The sequence below is a fragment of the Tiliqua scincoides genome, chromosome 4 (genome assembly GCF_035046505.1).
Source record: "Tiliqua scincoides isolate rTilSci1 chromosome 4, rTilSci1.hap2, whole genome shotgun sequence".
In the NCBI taxonomy this organism is placed as follows: domain Eukaryota; kingdom Metazoa; phylum Chordata; class Lepidosauria; order Squamata; family Scincidae; genus Tiliqua; species Tiliqua scincoides.
The window spans coordinates 177,828,878-177,848,312 of NC_089824.1; the positions used below are offsets into that span (position 1 = coordinate 177,828,878).

General features: G+C 43.1%; 1 protein-coding gene across 1 annotated transcript in view; it reads right to left on the reverse strand.

Moving 5' to 3' along the window:
* Positions 1-19,435, reverse strand: part of PM20D1 (peptidase M20 domain containing 1) — a 30,223-nt gene that overhangs the window by 2,995 nt on the left and 7,793 nt on the right. Inside the window, exons 4-12 of the mRNA XM_066624227.1 lie at positions 18,327-18,413; positions 16,833-16,966; positions 13,232-13,351; positions 11,229-11,304; positions 9,909-9,970; positions 8,361-8,439; positions 3,560-3,631; positions 1,991-2,159; positions 780-879 (exon numbers count right to left, since the gene is read on the reverse strand). Of these exons, the coding sequence (XP_066480324.1) occupies positions 780-879; positions 1,991-2,159; positions 3,560-3,631; positions 8,361-8,439; positions 9,909-9,970; positions 11,229-11,304; positions 13,232-13,351; positions 16,833-16,966; positions 18,327-18,413 (899 nt within the window). The remainder of the gene's footprint in view (positions 1-779; positions 880-1,990; positions 2,160-3,559; positions 3,632-8,360; positions 8,440-9,908; positions 9,971-11,228; positions 11,305-13,231; positions 13,352-16,832; positions 16,967-18,326; positions 18,414-19,435) is intronic.

Below are 19,435 nucleotides of genomic sequence, written 5' to 3' on the forward strand. Positions count from 1 at the left end.
AAATCAATTCCTAACAATAACACAAAACAGCAAATATCAATTCAAAACAGAAATATAAAACAGCAAATAGTTTTCTAAAACCATGTTATCTATTTCTTCCTTCAGTGACATGCGTAAACAAAACTGTTTTCATTTGCCACTTGAAAGAAAAAGATAGGTCAAATGAATCTCTTTGGAGAAGATAATCCAAGGTCTTTGCATCACTACAGAGAAGACTCTGTCCTTGGCTGCCATCCACCTCACTTCTAACATTAGTTCTGCAAAGGCAGGTGCGTATATGAGAAAAATTGCCAATAAGTAATCCTTAGCTCCTTCAAGAAAACTGCAGTTCCCAGTCTTCCAGGAGACGTCATGACACTTACATCAGCTTCAAACAGCATTTAAACTCATTGGACTTTGTAGTGCACCAAGACAGAAGATCTTTCATTTTCCAGATATGTGCATAGAAAGCATTTTAATAAAAATAATGTTTTATACCCAACTGCAGTGCACAGCTATAGTGCACACGAAGATGAGTTAAATGAAACACAGTAGAAAGAAAAGGTTTTGACTCTTGTCTGGAACATAATTCCAAACAGTGACTGAGGATTGTAATTAATCTATAGTCCTTGCAATATCAAAGCAGAAAAAGTTTTAGTTCAAGTCTAAAATAGATGCTTCAATTCCAATCTGCAAATTGCATGTTCAAGCACAGAATCAATATAGATTACTACTACTAGATTATTCATGTTTCTCATTTGTTGTTTCCACCATGAAGAACTTAACTGAGAATTTGGTACCTTGGCAAATCATCAGGTTTGAAGATCACTGAATTAAATCGATAAATGGCATTTGTGAGATTGCCATAGTGCCTGCTGTCAGTGTTTCCAACACAAATACCTAGAGAAGAAATCATTAGTGAAAAAAATGGACAATACTGAAATCAATATTCTATCAAGACCACAGGCTACTGAAATTAGGTTCCTAGCATCCTTTGACTTGCACGTGGAACTGTGCATCTAATTTCCTTAAGAACTTCTGAAAATTCTTCCCCTGTATCTCATGAGGCAATCAATAGCAATTTAACATCTCAGTTCTCAGAAGAGTAGTGCCCATTGTCTTGGTGAAAACTAAGGCACCATTTTGAATCAGTCTGGAACAACCTGAAGGCTAGAAAATTTCAGCTGGACCAGTTTAAAGTTATAATGGAGAGGTAAGCAGCAATGGTGAAATATTCACAAAGCCTGAAAGACTGCATGAAAGGCAGGATATAAATCACAGAGCAATCCTAACCTGTGCCAACACAGCTAGGCCAAATGTATCCAACATAGGTTAGGCGGTGCCTGGAGGTCACCTCAGGGTAAGAAGATTTATTTCCCCTTACCCCAAGTAAAGCCCCAGCTGTCCCTATGGGGCTTCTCAGATCTGCACCAGCTATTTACCTGGTGCAAATTTGGGAAGCGTGATGTAACACCGGCTAGGCCAGGTGGGGAGGGGGGTTAGGATACGGTGTGCGCCGCCACCAATCCTACCCCCTCTCCGGCCCAATCTGGCTCCCATTTCCCCCCCTGCCCAAACCCCCCCATCCTGCCTCCAAAATGCCCTCCAGTCACCCACTCCCTAAGCTGCCTGGCATGACTGTGCTGGCCAGCACAGGGAATGGATCTGGTGCTGCTGAGCTGGTGTAGACCTCCGCACCATCCCAGCCGGCTCTAGAGTAGCTGTGAATGTGCCTTATTATGGCATGTTTGACACTATGAGCTGGTGCAGTGGCCGTTGCGCCAACCAAAGAGGACATTAGGATTGGGCTGCCATTTTTAATAAGTAGAGCGATTTAGGTCAAGGTACATTGTTTCCCAGTTTTACAGGGAAAATTGTTTCTATTCATCAATAGTACGAGAGTGTTTGCCTGAGGGCACGTGTCAGGAAATGAGAATATGCAGAAAATGGAAACAAAGAAGAGGGAGGTGGAAACAGAAAAGGAAAACAACAATTAAGCAGTTGCTACTACCTGGAGCTATACCACCAACATCTGGGAAAACATCCAGGATGGTCTGGCGGAAAACCTGCACTCCAAAGGTCTGGTCATCCCAGGGGCTAACAGGGAGAGGATCAAAGGCACTTTCTGTTTCTATCTTCACTCTCTTATCATCAATCGTTTTGTCTACTATTTCCAGGACCTGAGAACACACCCAAAAAGAACAAATAAGCAAAAACGTAGAAGTGGTTTCCATTACGGGCATTAGTACAAGTTCCAGATTCTATGTCAATTTTGCAAATCAATTTCCAGCAACAGTTCTCCAAATAAAGATGCACAGTCCGGAAAGGCATCCTGCACGGGCCTTGCTGTGGAAGTCTGCTTTCCTGTTACACAATGGGTTGGTCAAAGTTCTTCCCAGGCAATCACCTTTGGGTCACTGCTTCAGTGATCTTGCTTTAGTCCCCTTCAGCACAGATACATTCCCAATATACTGAATTGGTCAGAGATGTTAATGACAGAAGAGTATAACCACAGGAAAAGTCAGTCAAGTTATTACTATTTTCAGAATGAGAGACTAGCCGTACTACATATTCCCTTTTGGAACCTGGGATAGTAACTACTTGGGGTAGTAAATAGGAAAAAAAGGGAGAAGGGGAAATGAATCTTCCCTACCAAAAAGCCATTGGAGAAAGATACCGCACGGCAGTCTTGCCAAATACTTCTAGGGTTGATGGCTCAAAACCCAGGGATATCTATATACCGGCACCTTCCAATCTCCCAGGGAAAACAGGAGAAAATGCAGCTATAGCCCTTCCCCTCCCAGTCTGTTGGACCCGGACAGCGGGTAGGGGCCAGGATCTGGCACTTGGGCCAGATCCCAACCCCAGTTCTGGGCAATGTGCAGCGCCAGACTGCTCTTTAGGATCTTTAGGTGGCACAGATCCAAGTAGCCTTATTGGGGCTGCTGCCATGTTACCTGGGGTAAGGGAAATGAATTCCCCTTGCCTGGGCTGAGCTGCAGGCAATCCCAACCTGGCTCTGGATATGGGGCAGGCCAGCCAGCCTCCTCCCTGACCAGCGCCAGTTAGGATTGGGCTGCCCATGTCCCTCTGAGTGCCAAGTTAAGGAGATGGGTAAGGATTCTCTGAAAGATTCCATGGATGTCACAGGCCTATTTTAGTCATACTTTAGTCTGAGCTTAAGTATGTCTTGCTATGACACTGAAGAGACCATCCCATAGCACCAGCCTGCCCTCTAATGCAGGGGTTCCAAAAGTGTGAATCGTGATGGCTTAGGGTGACATGGTACACTCCCAGGGGTGTTGCAGGATGTCACTGGTGGGCCCCTTCCCCTGTTCCCCCAGCCTGGATCTTGCAAAATCCCATACGGCAGCACTAAAATTTCACAAGATTTGAGTACTGCCATCTTGGATCTCATAAAATCTCATGAGATTTTGGAGCGACCATCTTGGATCTTGTGAGTTGGGAAGAAGAAGTTGCAGGGCCATTGTAACCCAGGTAAGTTTGAGAATCACTCCTGTAATGAATTCCAAGAGTGATCATTAGGGATGACGAAAAACCCACAACATAATCAATGTACCTCTTCAACTGTTTGCGATGGATGGATGCGAAAATTCACAGTTGCGTTTGCAGATGGTGGAATAACATTTGACTGGAAAGGAAAAAAATCCAAATGTACACAGTGATATGAAAGTAGCTTCCAACAAATAATAAATCAGAGACATAAGATAGTAGCTTCCAAACAATGCCCCATTGCCTGCTAATAAGCATCCAAACCCATTAAGCCTTACTCAACTAGTCTGTGGCACCCAACAAGAATCAGGCTTGCAAACAGGATGCTCACCCATTCTTTGTGCCTGAACTACCAATTTCTCTTCCTCCCCTGAACTGCATTCAGTCCTGACTCTGAACGCAGCTCTGTTTTTTCCTCATCTGCAAGGGCACCAGAGACATATGGACTTGTTACAGTGTTGACTTCTGACGGACAGAGTTGAGTCAATGTATGACTACCTTCTCCTAGAAAAGGGAAGGAGAATCTGAGCCTTACATGCACACAGTTCCTCCATACCCAAATACCTCAGTGCTGAGCCAAGTTCACATACTCCCCCAAACAGGAAGGCTTGTGTCAGATGCTTAGGCCATGTGGCAGCACTGCCAGTGAGCTCACGCACAGCTGCTAGCACCCTCTATGTGTTCTCTTCATGGGGAGTAGCTCCCTGGCCCAGAAAGCAGTGCATGACAATGGCAGAGAATATATTCACCCCAAATTAGGAGGTTTTCAACAAAAAGTAAATGTTCTCCTAAAACTTTAAGGACTGATAGTGCTTCTAACGGCCATCAGCCTGTCATGGGATGAAGCCGAGGCTGCTGCAATTGATTGAGGATGATGGAGAGTGCTTACTGCCCAATGTGCTGAACGGCATGAGAGGATCTAAGTAAGTAAATGCTTTTTGTTGCAGAAAACGAGAAGTGATTATACATTGCAAGTTTCAATCCTGTTATTCAGTCCTGTTACTATTCTCTCTTTCTTTCTCAAAATGCATATACTGTATTTACAGTACAAATTTACATAGGATGGCTTTAACCATTAAGGAAATGAAGAATGAAGTAGCCGATCTCTTGACTAAAATATGCAACTTGTCCCTTAAATCAGCCACAATGCAAGAGGATTGGAGGACAGCAAATGTTACACTGATTTTTTAAAAAGGAAGGAGATGGAACCTGGGAAACTATAGGCCTGTCAGCCTAACGTCCCTTCTGGGTAAGATGGTGGAATGCCTCATTGAGGATAAAATCTTAAAACACCTAGATGAACAAGCCTTGCTGAGGGAGAATTAGCATGGCTTCTGTAAGGATAGTCACTGACCTTTTAGAATTCTTTGAAAAGGTCGACAGGCATGTGGATGCGGGAGAGCTTGTGGATATTATATATCTGGACTTTCAGAAGGCGTTTGATACAGTCCCTCACCAAAGGCTGCTGAAGAAACTCCACAGTCAGGGAATTAGAGGGCAGGTCCTCTCATGGATTAGAAATTGGTTGAAGACCAGGAAGCAGAGAGTGGGTGTCAATGGGCGATTTTCACAATGAAGAGAGGTGAAAACCAGTGTGCCCAAAGGATCTGACCTGGGACCGGTGCTTTTCAACCTATTCATAAATGACCTGGAGACAGGGTTGAGCAGTGAGGTGGCCAAGTTTGCGAATGACACCAAACTTTTCTGAGTAGTGAAGACCAGAAGAGATTGTAAAGAGCTCCAGAATGTTCTCTCCAAACTAGGAGACTGGGCAGCAAAATGGCAGATACATTTCAATGTAAGTAAATGTAAAGTCATGCACATTGGGACAAAGAATTAGAACTTTACATATAGGCTAATGGGTTCTGAGCTATCTGTGACAGATCAGGAGAGATCTTTGGGTACTGGTGGACAGCTCAATGAAAGTATTGACCCAATGTGCGGTGGCAGTGAAGAAGGCTAATTCCATGCTGGGAATAATTAGAAAAGGTACTGAGAATAAGATGGTTAATATTATAATGTCATTCTACAAATCGATGGTAAGGCCACACCTGGAGTATTGTGTCCAGTTCTGGTTGCCACATCTCAAAAAGGATATCATGGAAATGGAAAAGGTGCAGAAGACAGCAACCAAAATGATTACTGGGCTGGGGCACCTCCCTTACAAGGAAAGACTACAGTGTTTGGGGCTCTTCAGTCTAGAAAAGAGGCACCTGAGGGGAGACATGATTGAGACATGCAAAATTATGCAGGGGATGGATAGAGTTGATAAAGAGATGCTCTTTTCCCTCTCACACAACACCAGAACCAGGGACATCCACTAAAATTGAGTGTTGGGAGAGTTAGGACAGACAAAAGAAAATATTTCTTTACCCAGCATGTAATTAGCTGCCTTGGGTCCCTTCGGGGAGAAAAGCAGGGTATAAATAAAGTAAATAAATAAATAAAAATAAATAAAATTAGTCTGTGGAACTCCTTGCCATAGGAAGTGGTGATGGCATCTTGCCTGGATGCCTTTGAGAGGGAATTGGACAAAATTCTGAAGGAAAAGTCCATCACGGGTCACAAGTCACGATAGGTACGTGCAACCTCCTGATTTTAGAAATAGGCTACCTCAGAATGCAAGATGCAGAGGAGGGCACCAGGACACAGGTTGTGTCTTGTCTTGTGTACTCCCTGAAGTACATGGTGGGCCACTATGAGATACAGGAAGCTGGACTAGATGGGCCTAATCCAGCAGGGCTCTTCTTATTTTCTTATGGTTAAGCTGCCCATGACAACAGCAGACCTGTGCCTTCAAATATGGGTGTAATCATCATGTGTAAACCATGTGTAAATCAGGAAATGGGAGGTGAGCAGAAGCTCTTTAAAGAGCAGAAGTGGTGTGCATGCAGGAGGTACTGAATTGTCCTCTCCCTCTGGATCTTTCCCCCTCATCTGGACTCAAGAACACAAGAGCTTGGCTTGGAGTAAAGCAGTTTGTGGGGGGAGAGGGACTGTAGATGCAGTATTCCCTACCTATGCACCCCTTTTATGCTTGAAATCACACTTTGTTCCCCAACCAAACCTTTAAAGACTATGTGCTTAAGACACTGTTCTGCTGCCCTCATGTGTAGTGTTGGCAACAATCTTTAAACAAACAAACAATCTTTAAACAATCTTTAAACAAACAAAAACATCACGAAAGAAAACCTAACGTGTTCTTTCCCTTTCCACCACTTGGTGTCACTGTTCAGCCATCACACTTCTATGGCCAAATAATTTTTTTTTTTTTTTTTTGAGGAAGAGGTATGGAATTCCACCCATTCCACCCTTTGTGTGCCCATTCGGAATAATTCGGCTAACAAGCAACTGTCAACCAAAACTGCTCTTATTATGAAAGCAAGCTCAGGGCCATTTCATGCATTATATTGTTTAGGAGTACATCTAAGATTTTAAAGTGTACAACCAAATATGTATGTAAATGTGACAAACAGCTGTTTGTGTACAATACATGAACTCTGGTCAGAGAGCAGAGACTGGACACTGTTCCCTGCTAAATGGCGCGCTCAGGTTTCTTGCTGTGGAACATGCGAGATGCCCTCACTTCAACTTTTTAAATTAGATATTCTGTCTTGTGATCATGAGGCTTTATTTTCGTAGCACTATCCCACTTTAGGGAATGACTGAAGACAACCCTCAAGTAAAATTTAAGAAGAGCTTAAACCTGTTGAATAAAACCAAAAGGTCCCACATCCTACTTTGCACAGTGGTCATCCAGAAGTATCTGGGAAGTTGAAAAACAAGGGATGAAAGCACTAACCCATCTCCTGCCATTGCTCTCCAGGAACTAGCATTCAGTGCCCTGCTGCTTCTGAAGTTTCCATGTAGCTATCCTGGCTAATAGCCACTGACAGACATATCCTTCATGAATCTAAATTCTCTTTTAAAACCGCCTAAGCTTTCTGCTTTTATGTACAGTTTTCTGTTCTAGTAGCTGTTGTTCAGCTACTGCCTTGGGGCTGCCCTTGAAGACGGTCCGGAAGTTGCAGCTAGTGCAGAATGCGGCGGCTCTTGCAGTTGCTGGAGGTCAGCGGTTTGACTCCGGCAGCTGCACTGGCTGCCAGTTCATTTCCAGGCCCAATTCAAGGTGCTGGTTTTGACTTTTAAAGCCTTAAACGGCTTGGGACCAGCATATTTGAGAGACCACCTTCTTCCATATAGTCCGGCCCATCTTCTTTGGTCATGGGGGGGGGGGAGCCCTGTTAGTTGTGCCACCATTGAGAGAGGTGAGGGGGATGGCGGCTTTCTTGTTGGTGGCTCCTGTACTGTGGAATTCCCTCCCCTTTGAGGTTTGAACAGCTCCTTCATTACTAACCTTCTGGCGAGGCCTGAAGACTTCCTTATTTCAGAAAGCATTTGATGCCTGATAGAGAGCATGGTGGCTGCTTTTAATAATTGCTTTTATACTGCTCTTTTTATTGCTGCTAGTCTTGCTGATTTATTATTTATTTTATTATTATTGTATTTTATCATCTTATGTATTTTTAATGTATTTTATGTCTTTTTAAGTGCTGTTAGCTGCCTTGGGTGCCCTTCGGGGAAAAAGGTGGATTACAAATCCAATAAATAATAAAAATAATAATAATAGTTCAGGAGGACTGGGTTACTGGTAATTCCAGTCAACAGTATATCCTTGCCTAGATAGTGAGGGTTGAGCACACAGCCACTCTGAGAAAAGAATGTCTCAAGAAGCAAAAGGAAAGGGGATTGTATACCAGTTATGTACTGGTACTAGTAACCATAAGAGCCAGAACTATAGGTCTGAAGAATTTAGAATCTCTCTTGTTATACTTTATGGAAAATTCAAGGAATACATACAACAGTACCTTCACTCCTGCATGAAATAAGGTGAGTGCAGTGGTGGTTCGAACAAGGGCATTAGTGGTGGGTTGCCGTTCTAGAAATCTGTGTAAAGGTTTGGAAGCAAGACACAACAGTCAGAGAAAACAGAAACAAACATTGTCATTTGCACTATAACACAAATCTCATACATTTTAAATCAACAAATGTACATTTTCCCTTTTCCCTGCACTTCTGGTGTGAGAATGCTGCACTTCACCTAACTATGAAACAACAATATGTTGTGCTTTGGAAAGCACAAACACAAACTGTCCTTCCAACCCACAATATATTTATTACTCTGTGACTGCTGTGTGGAGCATGGGCACTTACCCCTGCTCCATGAGCATATTGTCATGTGAAACTTTAAAGAAAGTTTTTAAGAAAGGTGTTTTAAAAAATTATTTGGTGGCTGAATAATTCCCCCCCTCACCTGCAAGTTTAACACTCCAGCACAAGAACAGCTGCTTAAAACACATGTATGCACAAACACACACAAGCCTACAAAAAGGAACCATCATATGAGCAACACACCCCTGTCCAGCAATGCTGAACCCTTAAAACTAAATATATAGGACCAAAATTAATACATATTCTTCCCGTTTATTATTATCATCATCATCAACAACAGTATTTATATACCGCTTTTCAACAAAAAGTTGCCAAAGCGGTTTACATTTCCTTCCTTTTTCTCTGACATTATCAATGTGTTGAATTTTAAATATCAAAATCCTTGGGACTAGAATATACTTCCTTGTACATGGTAAAGAGCCATGTATAATAGTTCCATAATAATAATAGGAATGAAATTCTTTAGAAGAATCCCTTTCTCTTGTATTTAAGCACACACCTAGCAAGAGTCTCCTAATCCCATCTGTTCTGAAAGGTGACTCTACTAACACTGTAAAAGGACCTGTGTGAGTGTTTCACAAAGGCTACTTGCAACAGGAGTAGAAAAGGCTGTGAAGTTGCAATCCTAACCACACTTCCCTGAGAGTAAGCCCCATTGAACAAAATAGGACTTACTTCTGAGTAGACCCGGTTAGGATTGTACCCTGAGTGAGATAAATTCCTTACTGCATGGCAATTTGTGAAATAGTTCCACAACGGCAGTGGAGAGCACAGTGTGACCAAGAAGATCAAGAATCACTCAACAAACAACTACATCCAGTTGTTAATGGGGTGGATCCAAGGGGGGACCATGGATGTGTGCCCCCCAACTGTTTGCCAGCAGACAAGGGTGCCCGCTAGGTTGAGGAGCAAAAACAGGCATGAAGGGAACACCCACTTGGTGGGGCTGACAAGATTGGCTAGAATGGGAGTTGAGGTCTACCCAACTGGTAGAACCAGGTTCCAAGGTCAAGCAGGAGCCCAGGTCTCCCCAGCTGGTAGATAGTTCAACCCCGGAGCCCAGGTCTACCCACCTTGTTGACCTGAGCTCTGGAGTTGGTAGTGCTCCTGCCCCCCCCCCCCCAACACAAACTGGATCCGCCCTGGATGTTAAGGACCCAAAACACTGGGTATTGCTTTCTTACCTGCCAACAAGTGGTGCAAACAGCCACAGATTTGCCATGATGACATTAAGAGGGAAATCAAACTGAAAAGCAAGAGAAGAAAAATAAAAGCAAATAGGCTTTTAGCAAATTTGGTTCCAGATAATAACAAACATATTCTGTTCAAAAAATTTGTTGCAGTGACTTATGTGAGTTCAGAAATTGTTCTATGCACAAGGTATTTTCTGGTTCTTGCCCTCTGCATATGGTAGGCATGCGAGACTGAGCTTGAGATGAGTGGAATTGTACACACAGAAGCAGCACATAGGGGAGGGAAAGATATGACATAGCCCTGACTCTTGCCTATTACTTGTAGTTTATCTGGGGAAAAAGTTATCTAGGATTCCAATCATGGCATCACCCTTGGACAAGTTATGCAGAAAAGCAACTTAATGCAACTTTCTAATATGACATTCCCATCTACAAGGAAACAGCTCCTTTCAGCAGCTGTTATCAATTCTCTTCAGACAGAATGCCACAGCACAGCCTGGTGCTACAGAAACAAGCTCATACATCCTCTCCCTTCCCTCACACACACCACTTCAGTCACTTCCTGGTTTGATACAAATTATAGTTTACTGTTACAGCTGAAACCACAAACAATGGTTTGCACTTGACCTCCAAACCAAGACTGAAAACCAGTTTCAAAATGTTTCAAGACTGAAAACCAGTTTCAATCTGCAATCCTGCAAAGGGATGATGGGAGAGCACAAGGGTGCAGGGGTTCCCCTAGTGTAAAATGCTTTAGCATTGCACTTGAACTGAAAGCCCAGTCCTGAGCTTGGTGCACCGGCTTGCTGCCAGCGTGCACTGTTACAAACGTGCCAAACAAACGCTGGATGCACAAACGCACAAATGCTGGATGCGGCGGCGGCCATTTTCGGCAGCCCTGTGCACCAGGCAGCTCAGGGTTGGGTTGTCTATCATGCCAGAATCAAGCCTGTAGCTGCTATGAAGGAGATGAGGTGGGAATGATACTGAAAATGATGACCATATGAAGCTGCCTTATTCTGAGTCAGACCATTGGTTCATTTTGCTCTGCATCATCTGCACGAACTGCAAATAATGATCCACATGCTTTCAGACCGGGGTTTTTGCTGGACCTACCTGAAGATGCCAGGAAGTGAACCCGGGACCTTCTGTGCACAAAGCATGTTTCTACCACTGAGCCCTCCCTCCCTTTGTCAGTAAGGCCTTGAAAATCTTCCAAGAAGGTGACAACTGAGAGATACTAATCCTTTACTACTAAAAGTAACACTGATAATTTCAAGTTCACTGAAACAGCACACACTGTTAATTTACCTCTGGTGCTAATTGTTCAAACATCATGGTTTCAGGTCCACGACCAAACAAGTTGGGCATAGGATGCAGCTCCAACCTGGAACAACAAAATGGAAAAGTAAAAATAAAAACTCGTCCAGTGTATTAATTTGATTAGTGAATTTCATCAGGTTAATAGGGGGCATCATTTTAAAAGGTTTTGATAATATGTAGTACAGGCGGCCCCCCATATCTGCAGATCTGGCATGTGCAGATTCAGTTATCCAGGGATCCACTCTCCCCCTGTGCCCACTAGCATTGCTTAAAGGCTTATCACAGCTAATAGGAATTTAACCGATTCCTATTAACCTACAATCTAGTCTCTTAAAGCATTCAGGCTGCTGGCAGCCTGCCTGCAGGTGCTATCACCTTGCAAGCTTATAGAGACCTGTAAAAGCAAGAAACACTTCTTTAAACAATGCTAATGGGCATGGGGGGATGCAAAGATAGGGTTCCCCCTTATTCACAATTTCAATATCCATGGGGTGGGTGGGGCTAGAACAAATCCCCTGTGGATACAGTGGGATGTCTGTAATAATATGTATTAATAGCCTAAAAAACTAAGCCTACACAGAACCCCTTGGGGGCCAAAAAAGAAGCCCTTTTCTTGATCATGCCTCATTCCTCTCCCCCATCTCATTTTTCTTCCTATCTCCCTCTCCTCTTGGTGGCATCCCTGGGTTAACAACTGGAGATCCAGCAGGCACCCACAAGTGTTCCAAATTTAACCCAGGGAATGCAAACTGCTATCCTACGTTCTATGAAGTAATACCAAAGAATAGGGATACATGAGTATCTGACTTGAAACCTGAAAAGGGGATGAAGATTTGCGTACAATTTGTGTTGTCTGGAATACATGCAAAACCTCAAGGGCTTTGTGAGTATCAACATGAATGCTTGCAAAGTGTCCCCCTCTGCATTTCCTTTTTCCTGCTGCAAGGCTTCCTAGAAACCTAGCCTGGGGCACTGAGAAGGTAAAGTTACTAGGCAGAGGGTCCAGCAGAGCTTCTTTTCCCATCAGAGATTGCATTGGGACAACAAGTTCCAGCATCTCTGGTGGTAAATGGCACTTTGCACACCATTCCCATTGAGAAGGTCCAAGCGTAATTTTCATGCCAGATTTCTGGGACTTAAGTCCTAACTCAGTCCCAAGCAGGAAAAGACTACTTGGGGCCTGGATTGCCGACCACCATCTTAGCTGCATCTGTCTTCCCTTGCTTCAAGGAAAATTTGGGGGGAGGCAGGGCAAGAGATAGAAGTGGCTCACATGATCAGGGTGAACTGATTGCTCTGATTGCAGTACGCAAGAACATAAGAATAGCCCACTTGATCAGACCAAGGTCCCATCTAGTTCAGCTTCCTACCTCACAGTGACCCACTAGATGCCTCTAGTAGCACATATGACAACAAGAGACCTGAATCCTGTTGCCCTTCCCTTGCATCTGGCATTCAGAGATGGGTTACCACTAAAACCCAGAGACTGCATACAGTCATTATGACTTGTAACCTGTGATGAATTTTTCCTCCATAAATCTGTCCAATCCCCTTACAAAGGCATATAGGCCAGGTACCATCACAATGTCCTCAAGTAAGGAGGAATGCAGCTCTGCTCTTTTGAAGCATTTTAATACAGGACTGGGGCAAGTGACAAGGCTGCATCTAGGACACTGAAGCTGTCAGTAATTGAAAGGGGAGGGAAGCTCCTGGTCTACTTGGCTGCTTTCTTAAGCAGCCTGAAAGACAGAGAAATGGAGAGGCAGCAGGGTTCCCCCCTTTTTTGCAGTGGAGGATTGTGGCTGCCGATGGTCAGATTCTCTTCCTGCCAACGCACAAACAGGTGTGCCTTCATCTGCAGTGGGACAGGGTGGTAGTGAGAAGATGTGGAGTATGGGGCCCCTCTTCCCTTGAACTTGCTACTCCATGTGAGGGCTTTGGATTTTACAAAATGTATCTGTAATTTGTTACCAGGCTAGATAAATTCTCACTTGGATAATGCTTCAGAAAGAATACCAATACTTGTCCTCTTAGGTGGTGTTGAAGAATGACCTGGTGCCAACATCACACTGAAATTTGCTGTAATTCCACCCTTTTCTGTGATACCTATTCTGATAAATAGAAAAAAAAAGAAAACCATTAATGAGATTCCAGATGCAAAATAGCATTTAAAAAAACAACAACCAACTATTTTCTAATTGGACAAATGTGACCATTTTGAATGTTTTAAAAATTTAAAGAATAAAGTTCCAAAGAGGATAATCAATAAGGTAGCAGAAACCAGTTTAACAATGCGTCAAGCTGTGAGGTTTTTCCCTCTTTTTTGGCCTATTTTTCCTTTTTTTTGGGACGCTTCCAACCCCCCTTCCCCCAGGTCTTCTCTGCTTGCTCTGTAAACTAAAACCTGCTGGGACATCCTTCTGCAGTAGCCTTTGTTGTTTGTTTGAAACACCATTCCCAGACAGTCATGGTTGGGCTAGCCAAGCCTCCTACTGGCATGTGCCCCCCAACTGGGCAGTAAAATCTGCTTGATTAGGTAATAAGGTGAGATGGAATGGACAGGTGGTTCCCACTCATACAATCAGTATGAGTCAATAACCTATGAGTCAATGTCAATAACCTATGACATCAAATCTAGGTTTCTTAAGATGAAACATAAGAATGTTTGCGTGTGTTTTGCCAGCTCTGCTGTTGGGATATAATGCTGGTTTGCAGAAGGCATACCCACTTACTCTCCAGTAAGTGCAGGGACCAGAATTCCTGGGATAATGTAGGTGGCTAGCAATAGGGGCTGTATTTATACCTAGATGTGTTTAGGGAATGAATTTTGTTTTGTTTGCTCACCTTCCAAACTTCACTTCATTTAGTGACATTTAGAGTTTTATATGCTTTCCCCCCTCAGCTTACACTGCTGAGCAATGCTAGTTACTACATGCCATGTGATCAAGCTATTTCTGAACCAGCCAGGTCCAGGCATTTTCCATCAGCCTGCTTTTGTACTTTACTCTGTCCCTTTCCCCAATTTTGTTTGACTTCTTCTTTGGAGTTTTTAATAAATGGACTATGTTTTGATTCCTTGACTGCCTGGTTCATGTTTATGGGTAATTCAGTGAGCTATCATGTCTGATAGCTCACAGGCACTACTGTGATTTGATTTTGAACAAGAACCACAGGGTTCTGTGCTCTCCTGGGTGGGGTGGTTTTTCCGAGACAGCTGAGACAGTTTGGGATAGAGTCAGCTGAAAACCTCTACTAGTCTATCCTCCTGGGTTCAGCTGGTCACCCAGTAAGCATGGGAAGCAGACATCGGGAAAGGGTGCATGAATGCCAACCACTAGATGCTGTTCCCCACAGTCAGCTCCCTGGCAAATGCTAATGATCTTTAGGTCAAGTACACAAACCAGTTATGTTATGCAGCACAGCCAGACTCTACGGCCTCTACAGTCCCTGACAAGGCCAAGCATGCTTAATTATCAATAATGCCATGACTTTGCTACTCTGGTGCTTCCAGCATGCTGCTGTCTGTGTCTTGGGACAGTGGTAACAGCCCCAATGTAAGAGCTGTAAGCCTGTGGTATACTGTTTTATTGCCAGGGGCTATTTCAACAGTTCTAATTACATATTTACATTCCCAAGATAAGTTATACTCATTCAGAAGGAAGATGAGCTGCAACACTCCATGGGATGCCTTTTATTATTATGTGGCATTTGGGTCACCACTGATTATCTAAGCCAGTAGAGAGGCTCTTATATTTGTCCTGTTAGGGACATCAGAATGGTCCCGATCCGATGGAACTGGAGCGCAACAAATGCTCCAGAAGGCAGCCTCCCCCCCCCCACTAAAAAGGACAAAAAAAGAGGCTTGAACTGGTAAGCGAAATGTTTTCTATTTTGCACTTGTAAAGCCAGGTGGGTCTTTATTCTGATATGCTTGAAGTAGAAGAACTTTAAACTGGGCACTGGGGAGGGCTGGAAATCTCACTGATTCTTTTTGGGGGGGGTATTGCAGGCAGACTACAGAGAAAATTCACTTGGTAGAACAGGGCTGGCCCCCCCTTACTTAATTATTTCTTTTATTTTAATTTAATTATTTATAATTATTTATTTTAATTTGCTTGATGATGTCACTTCTGGCCATGACATCACTTCCAATGTGTCCTGGATAGATTGTCATTCTAAAAAGTGGGTCCTGGTGTTACGTGAAAATCCCCTTTTCCCTTCCAAGTTGTGTTTTATATCTGGTTATGTATTTTGGACTAAAATGCAGGCCTAAAACTTCTCTTACAGGCCACAAAAGGAGTCAAATCATAAGCTCACTCATTTCTCATGTTGTTGGCCACCTTCAGTCTGGGAAGACTCGTTTTCGCTAGAGACACTGGAAATGTCTTTATTGTTTAAGTCAATCACTGAATATGCAAACACCTTAAAGGAGGAGGACTTTGGCAGCAAAGTCTATCACCTATTGTTAACTAAATCACAGCCATTAAGCTACCTCCAGACTCCAAAATCCAGTAGCAACAGGAAGCAAGCTACTCCCCCTTCCCCCAGAGTCAGGCTTTGCTGATAGCTGATTTCTAGACCCTTCTACCCTTTGTTTTACATACTCCACGTGTACCTGTGTATATACTGAGCATGTGCACAGCTCTGGGATACGTCCGGTCAGTTTAGGTCAGCTTCCAGGTCAGACAACCCCTTAAGAGTAAGCTCAGAGCACATGCCTCTCTCTCTCTGGCTGCCCTCCCACGGGAGTGGTCCTTCCTAGGACTCTTTCCCATCCAACTGTTCCCCGGACAGGTAAATATATCTTGCGTCTAAACTCTCTCCCTTCTTCCCTATCTATTCCTCCCTTCTTCCCCATCTTTAGTTAGCAAACTGGGTTTAGCAGATTAAGGAACCCCTAAAATACTTCCCTACACCCTATCCGTTTCTGATTCCTTTTCGGATGCACCCAAATACATAGCACATGCAGCCACCACAAGCTAGGTACACTAGACACAAGTACTAGAAATCTATACTTATTATTATCCATGTGTATTATGTTTACCTTTGTGTGTTTTTGCAATAAAAATATAATCCTTTGATTGAAAGTTACCTTTCTCCCAGTCTCCTCCTTAAGCTAAACAAGGGATTTCTTTGCTCTACGCTGTCTTGTTATCTAGCCTATGGTCCTAAAAGTTTCCAAAAGGTTAATATACTAATTCCCCTAAACAAAACAGCCTTTTTTGGTATCACTGGTGCTAAAGTTTGAGAACTGCTGCAATAAGGTGTTTGCAAGTTGATACGGGGTGTGTGTGTGTGACTCTACAAGTTTTCAAAATCACTAAAATCAGAGTTTGGAGGAATATGAACCATTATGTTATATATCAATCAATGTGTAATTTCATGCAGAATGCAATGAAACAAACCATATTGAAATATCTGTGTTCTATCAAAAAGTACAGCCAAAAAACCAGTGAGGGTGGGGCAATGGTACATCACCACACCCACCACCTGGGGTGTTGCCCCACCCACTGCATGGGGTGATGCGCAGGCCTCCCGCACCGGGTGATGTGAATCCTAGTGACACCACTGTTCTCATCTTTCCTTACTTACATAGCTACTGGTTTTTTTATTGAACCAATGACCCCATCAAAGATGAAGCTTCCCTCATCAAGCAAGAAAGAAAGCAGCACTCCTCTTGATTCCAGCTCAGCCACCATCTTCATGGCTCCTTTTTGACCACCCACCTGGAAAACCCACAATATCATTAAAACCAATCACATCATTAGCTCAATATTTTGCCTCAGGCAGCAACAAATATCCATCACTTCAGGGAAGTGCAGACAAGTCTGGCTACCTCCTACTTGAGATAATACATAAAGTTGTAATGCTACAAAACCACTGAAGTTCCCAAATAAAGAAATGGTACATTGCTTCATTTGCAATAACTAGTTCTGAATCTTGCCAAAATCCTGAGGTGTACTAAATCTCTGAGTGCCACTAAAGTTGCAGCTATTGTGTTAAAATGAACTATTCACACATAAAATGTACTAGTAGGACAAAGAAATGTATCAGATTTCTCCAACCTTCAATAATGAATCTATCAATTTCAATATACAGTGGACACCTGTTTTACAATGGGTTCACTTTACGATCAAACCATTTTACAATGGACTCTCTGTAGTCAAATAAAGTTATTCACTTTGGATGGGCTCATGATTGTCACCAACAGGAACTTGTGGATGATAGATAAGCCAATCAGTGATGTGAATGCAAGTATTTGGTAGCATCTCAGCCAATAGCAGTGTTTGTAACATAATGATTGAGCATCTGGAGGGAAGGATATAGCTGAAGCAAACATTGAAGCAAATGCAAGCCTTCTAAATAGTGTCTGAACCAATATCATGGATTCCTCTGAGAATGAATAAACCCTGTAATTATAAAGTGCAAACTACAACATTGTGTAAATCAGGGCCATTAAGGAGTACAATAGATGCCTTTTAAATCACCTTTCAAAGAGGGAAATAGTTTAGATCTGCGGCAGCAACTTCAGCTTCTTAGGTCTTAGAACAAATTACCAACAATGTGTTATTGAGTTCATGTTACAATATTTTCACAATACAATGATGTCTTGTTTACTATTGTAAAGTGGAGTCCACTGTACTGTATCTCTTTACATATCTCACAAATATGTCCAAATACTAACTGGAGATAATCTCCAGATGAACACCTAATGCTCTGTTTTTGGTTAGAGCTTGGGGGGGGGGGGAGCACACAAATGAATACTAAATACCCCCAAAGATATACTTTTTCTCCTTTGTACAAGGCAAACTCAAATTCCCATTATGTTGAGAGTTGACTGGTCAATAGACACCTACCATTGCAATCTGTGAACAATATCTTAGGACAGCACAAAAGCAGTACGGGCTCTCCAGCTTTACAGAACAGGAAGCTGACCTATTCAAGTTTCTTAACAACACAGGCTACTGGAATCCATGACTGAATCTACCATTTCAGTCTTCAGGGAAGGATGCTCTTTTATTATTATCAAATAAATAAATAAATAAATAAATGAGGGGAAACATTGACAAAGACACAAAGGAATACCTCTTCGTCATGCCCAAAGCCAATATAGAAAGACCTGCGAGGTTTGTAATTTCGTCTCAGTAAGAATTCTAGCGCACTCAGAATCCCCTGAGGAAAAGAAAGAAAAGAAAAGGTTAAGCATTGTGCTCTTTTGCAGCATGGTTACAGAACCTATCCCAGATTGTGAGCAAGAATTTGCCTAGTAGAAGACAGGGATCATACACAGAATTTGATCTACACTTCAGCTACAACCTGCAAGCCCATTTTCAGAAGTTTTTCTGCTTTCCTCCTCAAAGAACACAGAACCCTGCACTCAGGCCCCAAAGAGTCAAAAGTAGTACTACATTTTGTTTATCTGCACTGTAATTTTGGCCTGCCCACCCTGCTCTAGAATGACTGATTGGTAAATGTCATGCAGTTTTCAGTATAGTATTTGCTTTCAGTTAAAGCAGCCATTTTCAACCACTGTGCTGTGGCACACTGGTGTGCCGCAAGTGGTTCAAGGTGTGCCACAGGAATTTGGGGGAAGATCATTTATTAGTAGGGCCAATGGGGTTGTAGCCCCCCCACTGGCAGCAGTGTGTGCGTTGTCAATTGGCAAAAACTTGATGGTGTGCCTTGACAATTTTAGTGCCTTGTCAGTGTGCCATGAGATGAAAAAGGTTGAAAATCGCTGAGTTAGAGGTTAGTGCAATGTCATTTCAGCTAACTAGCATAGTACCCTCAAATCCCTTTCTGTAGGCTGGAACCAAGTCAGTTCTTTTCCTTTTTCAAGAAGAAAGCTCCATCACTGCTCCACAGTTTAGGGGTATACCCTGGAGGTCCTTCTCTTGGCTGACATTCAGGCTATGGCAGCTTCTCACAGCTCTTCGAATTCCAGCCTCTTACCTTCTCCCAAAGCGACCAGCCTCATTTATCACCAGCTGCCACATGGCACAACGTCCCCATCTCAGAGCTCATTATGTCTTACAGACCACATCCATGTCAGCTATGGCCCAATGCACTCACCTAAGATGCCACTTTTGGGTGCTGTAGGCCATGGCCAAGCCAAGTGGATCTCCCATCAAGACACAGACAAGGTGCAAGAAGGCAAACAGTTCAGCTACACTCATAATATACCTACATACAGT